This window comes from Leptinotarsa decemlineata, unplaced genomic scaffold (genome assembly GCF_025532065.1).
Source record: "Leptinotarsa decemlineata unplaced genomic scaffold, Ldec_3_MD MMD2_tig00000199_RagTag_RagTag, whole genome shotgun sequence".
Lineage (NCBI taxonomy): Eukaryota > Metazoa > Arthropoda > Insecta > Coleoptera > Chrysomelidae > Leptinotarsa > Leptinotarsa decemlineata.
In genome coordinates this window covers 16,654,482-16,670,937 of record NW_027412544.1, presented here as the reverse complement: position 1 = coordinate 16,670,937, position 16,456 = coordinate 16,654,482, and the positions used below count along the sequence as shown (strand labels likewise).

General features: G+C 34.9%; 1 protein-coding gene across 1 annotated transcript in view; it reads right to left on the bottom strand.

Moving 5' to 3' along the window:
* The window catches only part of Cortactin (cortactin), a 44,424-nt gene that overhangs the window by 4,197 nt on the left and 23,771 nt on the right, over nucleotides 1-16,456 (bottom strand). Inside the window, exons 6-7 of the mRNA XM_074173073.1 lie at nucleotides 4,997-5,125; nucleotides 2,521-2,700 (exon numbers count right to left, since the gene is read on the bottom strand). Coding sequence (XP_074029174.1) covers nucleotides 2,521-2,700; nucleotides 4,997-5,125 — 309 coding nt within the window. The remainder of the gene's footprint in view (nucleotides 1-2,520; nucleotides 2,701-4,996; nucleotides 5,126-16,456) is intronic.

The window sequence follows — 16,456 nt, the reverse complement described above, 5'->3', positions numbered from 1 at the left end:
CTGCTTCAGTATCATCACTTCTAAGTTCAACATTTAAGAAAGTTATAACAGAATAAAGGTTGCCTTCTTTCACACGATCTAGTTATCTGGTGAAATCAATAAGGTTTTAACCGAGTCTAAGCAATGTTTTCATCATTTCCATAAGGACCACATGAGGAAACAGATTCGGTTTTAATTAATTCATCTTTCAGTAACTTCTGCTTCAGTATCATCACTTCTAAGTTCAACTAAGACATTTGGGACTGTTTGGATACAATGGGTGTAACGTAAAAATTTGCTTCCATCGACCATTCACACTTCTAGTTGCAATATATTCAAACTACTCAATTCAAAAGTTTATTCAAAACCATTATATAAATAATTTTTTGAATCATACTCTTTATTGTACATAATTCAATTAATTTCAAATTGAAATATTTCTTCTTATTTCATTTATGGTTGATTTAGGATTAATCAAAGGTATTATTTCGTTATTCAAATCAATCACAGGTAATCTCGATGCAAAAGACGTGGAATGGTATGAAAAACTTTGAGAACCTCTAAACAACTAAAAATTGATCGTTTTTTAATGTTGTGAAACAAAACGTAGTTTCAATCGAACTATTCAATAGTTAATTTGCTGGCATATTCTAAACAAAGAGTTATGGAAAAAATAAAGAATATGTTCAAGATATACTTAATCAAATCTGTTTAAAATAAATTTGTTTAGTTTTACCGTTAACCAGCTGTCGCACCCCTACGAACGACAACCTTCAGAAGTAGAAAGTTGTGCGAGCTAAGGATTAACGAGGTCTTACCTTTTGACGTGTGATTCCTAACACGGGTTGGACGATCGCAAGTGAAAATCGATCATTCAGACTAGGGCTTGAACCACCGACCAACACGGCAGTCAATTTGAGTGAGTAAACATAGCACTCATGTCGACCCGCCTGGCTACCAACCTTGATTGATATGTTTAAAATAGTCTATTCTGCCTTACAATTCATGGAAAATGCAAAAGCCTTTGCCAAACTCAACATTAAATATCCAAGCAAAGTGAAACCCACTGTCTCATACAATGAACTTCTATAATTGTATGAAAGTATTGAGAAAAATCAACTTTCTCATCAAATTACTTCAGAAAATATCTTGAAATTCGAAAACATAAACATTATATATTTTATGCTGAATAACAGAATAACCTTTCTTCTTCATATCTCCATACACTTATCCATACATTTTCCATTACTATACTCACATATAGTAAGAGTCAGTTCAAGGGCTTTTTAATAAAAAAATCATTTTTTCTGTATTTCACATTTCGAAAAAACATCATGTCAAAGTCAAACCACAATTCTATGTCTGCAAGGTAGGTGTAAGTCTGATTCTCTGCTGCACTCCACCAGATCAGCTGGCAAAAGTGGAACCTTGGTATATATTACTCGATCTAGTGGGGATCTGATCGATGTAAGCAACAAAAATGTGCAGTTTGAAAAGATATGTTCCATGACCCCCTACCATGGCTACAGGGTTCTCCCTGCACCCACCAGCCAGGCTGGAATGTGCAGCTCTGGAATCGTACCTGTGGATCATCTTCTGAAATATCTTTTACGGCAGCCATAATGGCGAACTGAAGATTCCAGCTGATTGATTGATATTGAGTTGGTCAGGTATTCAAGGTAAAGATTCCCACCTTGATGTCCGCAGCAATCTACCCATATGAGAGGCTTTGTATGTCAGTTATGCCGGACGATAAATTAGTTTCAGCCAATTAAGACTTTTTCGCATATGGTTTGAATCACATAAGCATTTGCTAACCTGCTAGGGAGGAGTTTGTTTCCTCTTTTGTGCAGATTCTATTTCTGCTGCTCAAGAATTTGGTGCAAGACAGATTCATAAGATATTCTGCTGGAGAAGATGTCACTTCCTGGCTGCACCAAATAGTCTCCCATGTGTTTTAACAGGATCAAGAACTGGGGTTGTTTTGTTGACTACCATTTTCTCTGTAGCCTTAGGGTCAGATTCTTTGATTACTTCATAGACTGTAAAGGGTCCCTCGAGTAGCTAGGGAAAGGAGATTCATCACAGCAGAACCCTGCATATAAGTGATAAGGTTTTGTATGAGAGCGTGTCCTCATATCTCGAAAGGTTCCTTAAGTGAAGCTTCATTTCGGGAAACTCTTACCTCACCTCACCTCACCCGGCAGGGGTATTTTAATGCCCTTTGCTGCAAGGCAGAGAATTGATATTATAAAACATATCCAAATGTTTTTATGTCATGTCAAACGAATATTGTTTGTTGTTTTCAGTAATGAATCAATGTGACATCATACAAATTTTCGTATTCTAACCAATTGACTAGATTTGGATACAATCCTACACGTACTTAAAGTATCACTGTACATAAATTAAAAAGTTTCGTAACAAAGTAAATGTTCTGGGAAATTGGATTACACTATCCACCTATTTTATCTTCACAAGATGTGTTTTTTTTCAACGGGTTGATAAGAGTATAACTCACATAGAAGTGTATATACTTACCTTATCTATGTGTGTAATAACATCATCAGGGTCAAAGGATATTTCATCTTCTGCAGCAGCCTGATAGTCATATAACGCTGTAGCTATTATGCCAGTGTCTATAATAATTTCCTCCTGGCTGCATTCTTCAGCTTCATCGACCTCAGGTGCAGCGGAACTCTCCACAACATTAGTTGGTACCTGTTAATAAATACGAAATTTGTTTCTGAATAAATTTCATTAATTTTATAATTCAAAACTACCATACATTTTATACGTTCAAATTGTATCATATGGGACATAAGTGCAAAAAAAAAACAATACTATATAAACGTTGCATTTTATTCTTATTATTATACAGTAGTTGATAAGTGAGATTTCGTTTTTATATTTATATTACAACTAGAGATGCGCCCCGGCTCTGCACGGGTGCATTGCTGATACTAATTATACGTATAAACGTGTAAGATCGTTACTAATCATAAAGTGCTATAGGGCAAAGCGCGGTATTTGACGCGCAATTTATAGGCAGAACCGCAACCACTATGTCTCTGAATTTTAAATCTGTAATATCTTCGAAAATAATCATTTAAATTAAATGCTGTGAAGGGCCATATTGATATATATTAAATGAACAATGTATTCAAGGTGCTCATTTGGATAAGGATTATTGCTGTATGGCTTAGAATCGCTTCGTAAAAAAGAGATAGAGAAGAAGAAGGGATAGACATATACCATCGCGGACTTTATTGTAGACCTTTTTGAGCCAGCATTTACAATGTAAAGTAAAAAAATGTGTTTTTTACGACGTCACATTAGAAACCTTGAAAATTATCAGTGTTTCTTTACTATATTATGCATGTTTATAAATTTGAAAAGAAGATAAAGAAAACTATCACAGCATCAATCTCACAGTAATGTTGACACTAATGTTGATATATATATATATATATATATATATATATATATATATATATATATATATATATATATTATATATATATATATATATATATATATATATATATATATAACAAAACAGAAAAAGAAATCAGGGCTGAAATTTTACATAGCTGATGAGTTATTTTATTTGGAATACATTTATTGAATCTTTCAACGAAAGTATGAGTTTGTTATACTCATTCAAACCTTCATGAAATAAAAACTTAGTAATACTAGTCAAATTAGTCCGAGAAAGGTGACATTTTTGGGAGCTACTGGATATTGTTAAGTGGTTATGGATCTGATATATATATATATATATATATATATATATATATATATATAAAATCTAGAAAGGTTAATGCAGTCAAGCTGCTGGAATAACGGGTCTCTCAGTCAAGCTTTGCCAAGCTTTCGCTTCTAGTGGGAAGCTTCTTCAGGGCCTATAATTTATTGAATTGTGGGTATTTTTTTGCCAATGAAAGAAAGTTGAACATTAATGAATTTTTTTGGTTTGACAAATGTCGTATCTTCACATAAATGTAATTTTTCAACAGGCATGATGATTTGATATTTAGTGACTCTAAAGGGAAAGTTGGTTGATACAATTTTCATTATTATCATTATGATTTTTGGTGTAGTTCCAGTAAGTTACTGTATATACTGCTGAGATTATCAATGTCAGTTTTCTTACTCATACAATTAGAAGACTATTGACTTCAACCATTTCAAGAAAAAGGCGTTTGGAATTTTTTTTTCTGTATACATACAGAAAAAAAAATTCTTCCCCTGATTGTAGTTCACAGACAAAAGATATTGTATAAAATCTGTAATAACTGCCGTTGTGATAAAACTTTTAGAGTAACAATTTGTAGAATCTATAACTCATGGACTAGAACTATGTTTCATCATAAAATTACAATGAGTTGCACCTGTGTAAACCTAGTTGAGTATAATTCTGGGATGAACTTTTTTATTGGGTTTAGTTTGAAAAAATACTAAACAACAAACTCTAAATATTTTCAAATGAAATTTATTCGATACTAACTGTGACTACTGCTTAAGAAGCAGACCACACGACTTACTTATGACTGAGAAAGAAAATTAGACTGAAATTCTGATAAAAGGTAATATTTCATGATACATTCGTTCTTAATTTGTTATATCATCTTAACCAAGCCAACTTATTGAAGACTTGTTGAAAGTATTATATGTTTATTTGGTTTATCTCATAAATGTTATCATAAAATTAAATACAGCACAGGCAGTTTCAGATAGTAGGGCTCTACATCAGCATACATTTGAACTCCCAAACCAGTTGAATTAGGTCTATCATGATAATGCCTGGTAGTCAACAGGCTACGATGTCATAATTCATGTTATAAATGCTATTTTGAGTAATTCTGTCAACCAGATAACCCCAAAATAGCTTTTATATGTAATTTTTAAAAACCAAATTACTGATTTCTAATATTTGTCTACTTTCTTTTTTCATACATGTGAATTTTGAATGATAAATGAAAAGTTCTTAGAAGATAAATCATGAAAACATTACCTGAGTTGTATGGTGTGCGGCTCGTTTTATTGTTGAACTGTCAAAATTTTCATAAATCTGATCGTCAGAATCAGAATCATCGGGTTTTTGCTGTTGCAGCTGTCTGAGCAACTCCAACTCTTCTTGAATCTGAAAATGAAAATAAGCTTGAATGAATTCAAAGACAAAGTTATTAAGAAATTTTTATACAATCAATCAATATACAAATATGTACCGAGAAACTATCATTGGACAGGTAATTTAATTCTCTAAGTTTTGTGTAGACCTTCAGAGTAGTTCATTGACATTTGTGTAGATTTTTAGTGTAGTTCATTAACATTTGGAGTAGCAATAGTAGACAATATTTAAGTTGACATATTAGTTACACGTATTTCATAACGTTTCAGTTAACAAACAGAGGTATAAAAGGAAATTTTCCAGAGAAAAACTTATGATGGTTAAAAAATATTGTATATGTTTTTTAAAGAAAAGTATAGCTATTCAAATATTCTACGGTCTCCGGTAAACCATCAGCAAAGTTTTGCACAACACTATGTTAGATATCAAATAACTCATTGAAAGTTCAAGCAAATCCAAGCAATTCAAAGGCAAAAAACGAGCTCTTTCACACACTGTGAATTTTTGGAAACCTTTCACAAAATGCATATACTATTATAAATATTAAATTCAGTTTCATTTACCTACATGTATCTAAGATCTGTGACAAATTATTGAACAATTTGCAAATATAAGAAAGGAATAAATCTGAGCATCAAGCTAGCATCGAAAATGGTCATCTGACAGTTAACCTTCCTTAAAAAATTGATATAAATTATAAGTAACATACAGTTTCATAACTAATATATTGAAATCACTTCTCACAAAAAAAAATTGAAAACATCAGCAAAAAAATTGCATAGCTTATTTATTTGACACAATTATACTAGAAAAGATTCTCAAGTGTACACCAGAGCAATCGACTAGAGTACATGAAGATAGATAAAGAATCATGACTGGTGGAACAAATTTAAAGATCAACTGATCAAAGAAATAAACATCAGTACCAAAACAATTGAAGAATCTGCATTGTTTCGCTCTGTAACAAGTAAATAACGACTAATTCGACGAATACGAGTCGTACGTTCATTACCGCCTTGGACACAAAGAAGATTGTAACACCAACCATCAGAAAAGAGGGTTGAAGAGGGGAATTGCTGGCTAGAGCCTAGATTGATTTCTTCAAGGCGTTTGATACAACATCGCATGAGCTTATCATGCATTTGCTCAGATGCCTTGAAATATCTGACCAAGCAGTGAGATGTCCCGAACAAATGATGCCGCTCTGGAGAACTCGCTTTACCTTAATATGTGGTCAAGCTAGAGTCCAGACAGAGAGGGTCACTTTCAAAAGGGAAATAGTTTGAGATTCCTTCTTTTCTGCACCTCTTGCCATTATGTGTTGATTGCAAGAGTATTCGTGGATACAGCCTTGGTAGCCCCAGAGACTGGAGAGATAAGGTTACCCATTAATTTTAAATGGATGGTCTCAAACTTTGTCTGTGTGAAAAAAATCTCCATCAATCCTTGCGGGTGGTAGAAGAGTATATGTATACTATCGACATGGAATTCATAGACAGGTGTGCAACAGTCAGTCTTAACAGAGGACGATTTGGGGATTGTGTAGAGGATATGCAGCTCGCAGACTGAAGCACACCATCTGGATACCAGAGAGACGTACACTTACCTTGGAATGGAACATCGCCATTTCCAAGAGGTTAAGAAATCTTTACTGAGCAAGTATTACCACAAACTCCGACAGATCTGGTCAGTAGAACTATCGGGGAAGAACAAAGATGCTTCCACAAATATGCTTGTCGTTCTGACTCTACTCTACTTTTATTAGAGAAGGGGACTCGGGAGGAGCTGTACCAACTCGACGTGAAGAACTGAAAAAAAAAAAGATGTATCTTCATAGAAGTTTGAAGGTTCCACAGTTATATATTCCTCGAAAACTTCTGAATTTGTAGTGTTTACATAACAAAATGGTTTTGAATGAAGCCTGTAAAGTCGTCAGAAGTTCAAATCCTCTCCTCTGCATGGTTCGTAACCATAAAAAGGTCGGAGCATTACTATTTAAGGCAGCTACCCCAGCGGCCGATGAATATGGCTTGGTTTTCGACATTGAACGAGGTGAGGTGACCAACGCTTTGTCACCTAAATGGAACCCATTCAGCAAAAAGCCCACATAGAAGCTGTAGAAATCAATTTACTCCTGTGGCTTCATGAGGTCGAGCAGATGCACGGGTTAGCCTTTAAGAATTCTGAATACCTTGGTTTATCCAAAAACCTTCACCTTTCCTTAAGTTAAGTGGGCTGAAATCGGAAACTGAGGGATTTCTCATGGTGTGCCAAAAAATTTTTTCAATAACTTGGTCTATTGTGGTCTAATGATGGGTATAGATGTTCTTGACAGTTGATGCAGCTTGCTGCGAAGTGCCTGAGGCCCTTATGAATTTGCTGTCAGCAAGGTGGTTATTACGAGTGCAATATTACCGGCTTTTCTACAGTTTTGACGGGGCACTAGTACTACTTTTTGGAAAAAAGATTATGAATTTATACTTCTCAATCTTTACACAAAAAATTTGGGAACCTTCCGAAGGCAAGCAAGCAATTAAGTTCAAAATAAACTCTTTATGAAAATGTGTAGATTATGCTCAAATATGAACTTTCCCAAAAACTAACCTCACCTTAAAACATATCCCTTTCAATTTAAACTAGTATTGCCTTTTGCTCTGCGGGATATTAAACCCTTATTGGGGAACTACTCCCAGACAGTTACATACTAATAATCCTGATGTAGTCCTTCTCGACCACCAAGACAGTATTTTCAGCTTAGTTTCACCACTTCCCCAGGAGCTTCAGTTTTCGGCTCGAGGTGGAGCGAATATCGTCAAAAAAGAGGAGAAAAAGCAGATGAAATACGGAAAAAATCTTCGTCAGATAAATACAGAAAGCTGACATTCATGGTTCGCTACGTCACCCACTAGGGCACACAATTCTCTGATCCAATAATCATTCATCCCACGTTTGCAAGAAGTATCAGTTGAACAACCACCAAGGTTATTCTGATTAGTGGGATCCTTGGTGGAATGACTTTCCCCTCATTCTCAAACCTCAAGATCAAATTGGCTTGCCACATCGAGGTAGAAATATTATCCGGACTCAATGATCACTTTCAGGCGTGATAGTGGCCATGGGTTATTCATGCAAGCGCACCGTCCATGGTATCGGAGCTTCGAGAAAATGGCTTGATGGCACAACCTTTCTGGCAAAATAATAATATCAATAACCTTTAGGACATGTCGGTATGAGCATAAATTAATAAATTGATAACAAATTGAAATAAAATAATTTGTCATCAGACAAGAAGATAAAATTGAGTATTTCCTCAATGCATAAAAACAATACCTATTTAACCGATTATAATGAACATAAATCGCTACTCATATTTCACAAAAATCCTACTTTTCTTCGAGTCAAAAAGGGTACCAAGTGACAAAGCTGCCACAATATACTGTTGTAAATCATGCCCTAAAGAAAATAACGCGGGCCGCCACTGGTAGTCATAAACCAACAGTTCGACCGAGATTTCGCGGCTGTTCGCACCGTTACGATGGAATTTCCGGCGAATATTCCACCGGCTTCGATAGAATTCCGAAGAATTTTCTACTTCCTTCGATTGCCAAATATAAGAGCCATCCACCAGCCTATCGATACAGTCAAGTTTTGCGGACAGTGTCGTACAGAGCGATCTAATAAGGCGATAGACATTTGAATAATAGTTGAAGCACAGTAGACCTTAAACCAGTAAAGTCAGTATTCTCACTCTTTGGTATTAAATTACACAGCGCATGATCAAATCCCAGCTTGTTTTTGGATGCTTCGTGAATTGCCTCGATAATCGGAGACGTTTGCATGTCTAAAATTTTTCACGTAATTACCGCTTTTGGCAACATTTATAAATACAATTTTCTTCTTTTGTGCATATTACCTTAACATTTATAGTTAAGTATTATAATTGTAACATGAGCATTGATTCATGTGTTGATTATTCTTTATCATGTTATTTTTTGTATGCAATCTTATGACACATACAAGGTTCGCAACAAAATATTGTATATGAAAATGTAGCAGATACAAATTATATAAATATTTTCATTTAGGGCTTGATGAACGAACGAATGAATAATTCAATTAAATTGTTGTGTTCTAATTTGTAGCACAATTTCTGGATGTCATTAAGCTATGTTTGAAGTTGCAAGTTCCTTTAGCTCCTCGATAACTTATTTTCAAATCGATTTTAATAAAAACTTCAAAGCGTTTCATAATATTCTACATTAGTACAAAACACCCATTTAATTTTCCATGAAATTTGTTTTACTGTCGAGGAGTTTATATCTATTATTCACTTGTTGAGCAGTATATAAAATGTCAAACGCTGACAAATCCACTCCGGGCGGATAATTATGTATGCACAGTAGTCAAAAAAAAAAACTGGGAGACACAAACATCAAAAGTTCCGAGGAGAGTGAGAGTACTGGTTTGAGCTCTACTGTGGTTGAAGTTTCAGTTAAAGTGTTTTGTTGTATTAAGAGTGAAATAAAGTTAAGTTTGATAATTGTTCAGTGTAGTCAATTATTGGTTAACCCAAGGGGAAAAACGTAACAATACATATGAGAATATAATTTTACTAATATGTACATTTAGAGGAATGGGATGCCCTCCACTGAGTACTTCATTTATTCTTGTTTCAATGAATTTTACCATTATGGGAAAACATGCAGAAATAACATGTTTTTCTTGTCATAAAGAATAAACTTAAATAAAATTTTTAGCTGGTTAAACTCTTTTTGATTCGTCCAATTTTTCAATTGTACAATGTAGTTAAATATATGAAATCCATGTGAAGCATACTGACAACAAAACCAGGAACAAAATATTATATCAAATGTATAACTATTTACTCAAATGGAGATAATGCATTTCAGATCATAGAGTATTTCAAATTCTACTTTGAAGTATTTTTTTCAGAAGAAAAACTTTCGTCTTTCAATAACATCAAAGCATGGACATTATCACTTGTATATATTCACATTCAAGTGTAAAAAGTCATCTAATGAAACTGGTTGAATATATTAGCTGTGTTATCAATTACTAGCATTTTCAGAGATAATCAAAACCACTATCATAAAACAAACATACAATCCTGTGATAAATGAATTATAACTAAAATATGGAACACTTAAACTATTCCAATATACATTGTTCAGGCAACTTTGACCACTCTGACAAAAAATGGTTTATGGAACAAAAAATCTATAAGATGACCGAAATAACTATGACATGAGATTTTACTACATGAAATGTAAAAATATTGCCGGATCTTCAATAAGTGAAAAAATAATCAATATGTTGAAATATAGAGAATTAGACAGTGTTATACTAGTGGGAAGTTTATTTCTCCATTCACTTTATAATTGTGTGAAGCAGATTTGATGCAGTTCAAAAACTATTTTGGAAAGCAAAACAAGTGACGAGGTTAGAAGCAATAGTAATAAGTGAAATAATGAAATATACTTAAAGTATAATTTGACTAAGTGTAAAGTATTTTGAGTTATTGAATGAATATTTTCAATTTCATCAAATGTGTTACTTTTTATTTAAACCCACATATATGTAACAAAAATAATGAATTCACATTACTGAAACATATAATATCAAATGAAGATCAGAGTGCAATGTAAGAAGATATAGCAATAATAGATTGTTGGATCATGTTTTGAGTTTGCAGTTGATTCTATTGATGACACTGTTCATTGCCACTTCCTGTCTAGAAGACTGCTAACGATAAATAACATGAAATCAACATTCAAAAACAACGTTGTTATGAATTCTTTCTATCATGTCCGACGTCACTGGTCATTTAAATTATCTCAGACAAAAGGAAATGACATTGATAAGATATAGAAATATAGCACATGATGTTGATACAAAAGTGGATTTTTGAGAGGAGAAAAATTCTTTCATGGAATAAAAATATTTTTATAATAAAAATGGCCACACTGCAGCTTCAAAATGTCTGAATACCATGATATCTCCTATGCAGGTATTTTTGATAAAGTGGAGTGTTGTGTCTAGATGGTTGTAAATATTTCTTGTCTCATGTTATGGTGATGATCATTATGGGTTACTTCAAATCCTATTTTGTTTTTGAATTGAAAACAAGCTTTCTTCAGAATATGGACTGATGTTATTATTAGGATCTACATTTCAATGAAATGGTTAATGAATTAATTCAAAACTCCGAAGTGCCTATTGCCCTGTATTACAAATTATCTGTGTGTAAGAGGAATGTCCCAAAATATAATTGTCAGAGAATAGATTTGTTGCACTGTTTGCATGAAAGCAACTTTTTTGAGTTTGGTAGCTGCAGAGAGACAGAAAGCGACATCGCAGTTGTTGGTCTTCTTGGTCGTTGCATTGCCATCGTTTTGAGTTTTCTGTTGATGATGTCTTCATTAGTAAAATTCTCACAGTCCACAGCCAAGTTCGAATATTGCATTCATGAACCAGTTTATTAATACAATGAGATACATACAGATAATAATAATAATTTATTAACCATTGTTAACACATTAGATACAGGTGAGTGACGATTACATTGAAACATGTTTGAAAAACAAAAATAAATACTCTTGTAAATTATCCCCTAAAAAAAATAACGCCAGCCGCCGCTGGTTTTAGTCAACTCTAATTGTTCCTCTCAATCGTTCTAGGTTACGCGTCACTTTGAGAATATTCCTATCGGCCCAAGACTTCTATTGGGATATTTAAGCACTACCAACAAACAAAGGAGGCTAGTCTAGTGAAAAGTGCGGTACGAAATGAGCTAATAAGGCGATAGACATTTGTCTATTAATCTGAAGTTCAGTTTAAAGTTTTGTGTTGTATTGTCAGTGAGGTAGTGAAATAAGTTGAGTTCAAATGTACACTTTGGTCAATTATTGTCGAATTCACGGAAAAAACTCAACATTTGGTGTCAAAAGTAGAATAATTGTAAATTTTATGTTTTATGGTGAAAATAAGGAGTATCAATGACGAAGGGATGGAAATGTTCAAAAAAATGTTCGAGGCTTTGCAAGAGGCCCTGAAGGAATTGAAGAATTAAAATCTCAAATGAATGATTTGTAGAAGTAGTCGATAAAAAGATTGAGGGCGTTGAGAGAAAATTGGTGAAGGAGCTAGAAGGAGTGGGAAGAAAATTTGAATAGGTATTACGGGAACTTCGGAAAGCATCCGCGGAGCAGAAAAGGATCACTGTAGAAAAATACAAATCGGAAACAAAATCTCTCCCTTCTAGCAGTAGTTTTATTAAAACACCAACCTTTTTTATCGTGAATCTTCATAGTCAACTTATTGCAGACCATTTAAGGCCGCTGCTGCATCCCAAGCCCCCAGATATTCGATTTCCATGATAGGATGCAACAGTAACAGTTTAGTTATCGATAAATTTCAGAATTATTGCCAGTGCCTCTCACCGTCCATACTGGAGCAACGAGGACATTTCCAATACAAGCAGTTTGAAGAAATTATCAGTAGTACCCGTTCTGGAAACAGCCATTAGAGAAAAGACTGACGATTTATATAGAAACTGAAGTGATACTCGGGCTTAGAAATTGTGGAATAGAAACGAAAGTGTTAGTGACCGACATCGTCGACGAATTCATTGTGGGACTGAGCAGCATGTTCCCTACGGATTCATGGTGGATATAAGAAACAAAATGTTGAAAGTTGTAAATTAGAAAATTTTGTTGGATGTGCCCTCTCAGCCTTATGGGAATTAAGAGAAGACTGCCTTTTTTAACCGGCAATGAATTATATCGGTTCAAGTTAATACTGTTTGGATTATGTTTACAATGCACACACAACACTTTAACGCTTGATGAAGTTGGTGCTAAGAAGACTCACCTGGAAAACATACTTGGTATATCTTGTCAATATTATAGTGTTGACATTATAGTTTTGACGAGGCTGTGGAATGCTCATTTGCAGATCAATCCCAAAAGTGCTGTCTCTTTCAGGAAAATGTGAATTTCTTGGGGCATGTTGTGTCCTCAAAATAAGTTGAAACATATCCATAGAAAATCAAGGCAGTGCAAGAATGGCCAACACCAAAGAGCAAGAATGGCCAACACCGAAGAGCAAGAATGGCCAACACCGAAGAGCAAGCTCGATGTAAGAAGCTTCCTTGGACTCTGTAGCTAGTACCGGCGTTGAGTGAAGGACTTGGAAAAAGCCAGAGGGGAGAACCCCCTTTTGATTGGTATCCAGACTACCAGCAAGCATTTACTGCCCTGAAGAGACATTTGACAAGTGCTCTCCCAGCATACCCAAACGAAACGGGCTTGTTTATACTTGACACGGATGCATCCCAACATAGAAAAGGGTCAGTACTCTCTCAGGTACAAGAAGGAAAATAAGTCGTCATTAACTATTTCAGTGAGTCCCTTGAAACATCCGAAAGAAATTATTGCGTCATCAGGAAAGAGCTCCTTGTAGTGGTTAAAACAGTGGACCACTTTTTATACGGCCATAAATTCTCAATCAGTTGAGATCACTTAGCTCTTTGCTGGCTCCTCAACTCCAAAACCCCAGAAAGACAAATATCCAGGTGACTCAAAACTTACGATTTTGAAATTTGGCATCAAAAAGGAAAGATGTGAGGAATCACCTGACCATGGTGTGGTACAGGCGTCAACAGCTTCCAAGGGTGACCCTACCTTCATGACGAGGCAAGATATCACTGTAGTGCAAAAGGAGGATCCGGATCTTCATGACGAAGCAAGATATCACAGAAGTGTAAAAGGAGGACCCCGTCTTGAATGGATTAACAAAGGAGTGAGGCCGGAGTGGAAAGAAATTTCCAAGCACGGCCAGTAGGAAAAGGGTTGTTGGTTCCAATGGGACTCCGTGTGCATTCGAGTTGACCTACTCATTCGGAAATGTTAAAGCACGGATGGAAGAAACCACAAGCTCCAGATAATCCTCCCAAAGATGTGTATCTCTAATATACTCAAACAGCTCCACTGAAACGTGGAGAAGTGGTACAAGCGATGTGACCTGTGCACCTCGAGGAAGGGTTCCAAGACAAGGATGAGGGAAAAATTGAAGCAGTACCTCAGCGGGTGCGTTTCGAGAGAATCGCCGTTGACATTCTGGGACCATTAGCTGTGGGCATATCTGGTAACAAGTACTTAATGGTCCTGATGGATTATTTCTCCAAATGGCCTGAAGTAGTAGCCTTACCCAACCAAGAGGCTGAAACTGTTGGAGAAGCTCTGTTGCAGAGTAAGGACCTCACTTGCTAATGAAAAATATAAACGATCTTTCGCCCCCGTACGAACGACAACTCTCAGAAGTTGAGAAACTTGTGCGAGCTATATCTGGTCGAGGCGGGAATCGAACTCACGGTCTTTCAATCGTGAGTCGGGCGCACTACCACCGCGGCCAATGTACATAATCCAATTGTCACCCCGAAGCAAGACTCAAGTTGTCCACGTAGAGCGAGTAAGTCTTTACATGGGTTGTAAAAAACAAACATAATAATTGAAACAGAAATTCAAACTGGTCAGAGAATAAACCGTTAAAAATCAAATATATATACAAACAATAATTATTGGTCCCGTTTTGAGAATCATATCAAATCTGTGTCTAATATTTATGAAGTCTTGGTAACTGTAGTATAACTTTCTGATTAATAGCATTTTAACTTTATTGTTAAATACCTTAGAGTTCGTTGATTCATTAATTCGTAGGTTATCTTTTTCTGAGCTATAAATAAATATATAACGTGTTAGAGTACACCATGAGATACGTATTGGTATCGTCTTTTTCTCGAGCTTCGCGAAAGGAGCTCTTTTACCGAGTGTTCGATTGGGATGCGCCACTGTGCAATGAATTTACGTCTAATAAGAAATCACTCGAAAATGATCATTGTAAAGAAAATATATATAATTAAATTGCAATATATACATACTTAATAACAAGTTTCAAAGGAAAATATTCAACTCAAAATAGAGGTTAACAGCGGGTGTTAACATTTAGCATTGTTTATTTGTTTCAGCTTTGGTAAATAGTAACACTTTTTTGGGAAAGAAAGTTTTTGGCTTTCTACTACTCCATCTTGATACAAAAAACAAGGATGAGAGAATCTTCCAAGGAAATGAAGGAAATAATCAATTTTAAAATGAGTAACTCTATACATGGATGTGTAGATCATGCAAAGAAGTAACTTTCAGACACAAACTGAAAGAAAGTCCTCCTGAAACAGCTATTTTCATATAAACATTGAATTACACGAATGAAAAAAATTCTTTCGAAACAAATACTTCTATATGAACACTGAATTACACAGAAGATACTTTTCTCTACTCAGTTTGTATTTCAAACATTCGTTGTGGAATAAAAATCAGATATCATTCACATGAGTTCTACTTTAAATGAATGGTAATAAATTGCACTTACATGGAACACTGTCACCAAAGCCGAAACAAATAAATAATGCTAAATGTTAACACCCGCTGTTAACCTCTATTTTGAGTTGAATATTTTCCTTTGAAACTTGTTATTAAGTATGTATATATTGCAATTTAATTATATATATTTTCTTTACAATGATCATTTTCGAGTGATACTTTCTTTCCCAAAAATTTATCACTTCTAAAAATATAACCCCTTCAATTCAAGTAACACTTTCTTATTATTAACATCCTAACTTTATTGTGAAATACCTTAGCATTGTTTATTTGTTTCAGCTGTTTGGGTATGTTATTGTCATAACTAATCACATTGTCCCATGTAGAATTCGCACATAATGACGTTCTGTGCTGTAGAATTTTCAGGAGTGGAGTGCTATGTGTTGTGTTAAAATTCATTTGTCGCAAATACCAATAAGTTATGTCTGGCGAATATAACACATTTCAAAATGTAAATGGAAATGAGGGTTATAATATTTTTCCTAAAACGATAGTTTGGCAGCTATGCCTGTTCAGATTGAATATCAACCTCAGGATACTTTTTGAGCCACAAAACCTCTGATAAGATCTCTTACTCTTCACCAAGCCATGATGATCAAGCTTGAATGTAAGTAAATCAATGCATAATTTATACTAAGCAGGCCAGTTTCTTCTAGGCTGGACTTCATCTGCCGTATAGCAGAAAAGGCTTTGTAAGGATTTGCACAAACTAGATCAAAACAATGTTTAGTATTACATCTTGAATGGTTTCCTTCACTTCACGCAGGGTTTCGAATCTGCGAAAAATTCCTTTAATCAGGTTGGTAGTAGATATTACACATACTCCTCAGGCCTCACGACCTCTATTGGTATTCAAACGGCGTTCTTTATTCAACACCCCTAGGGG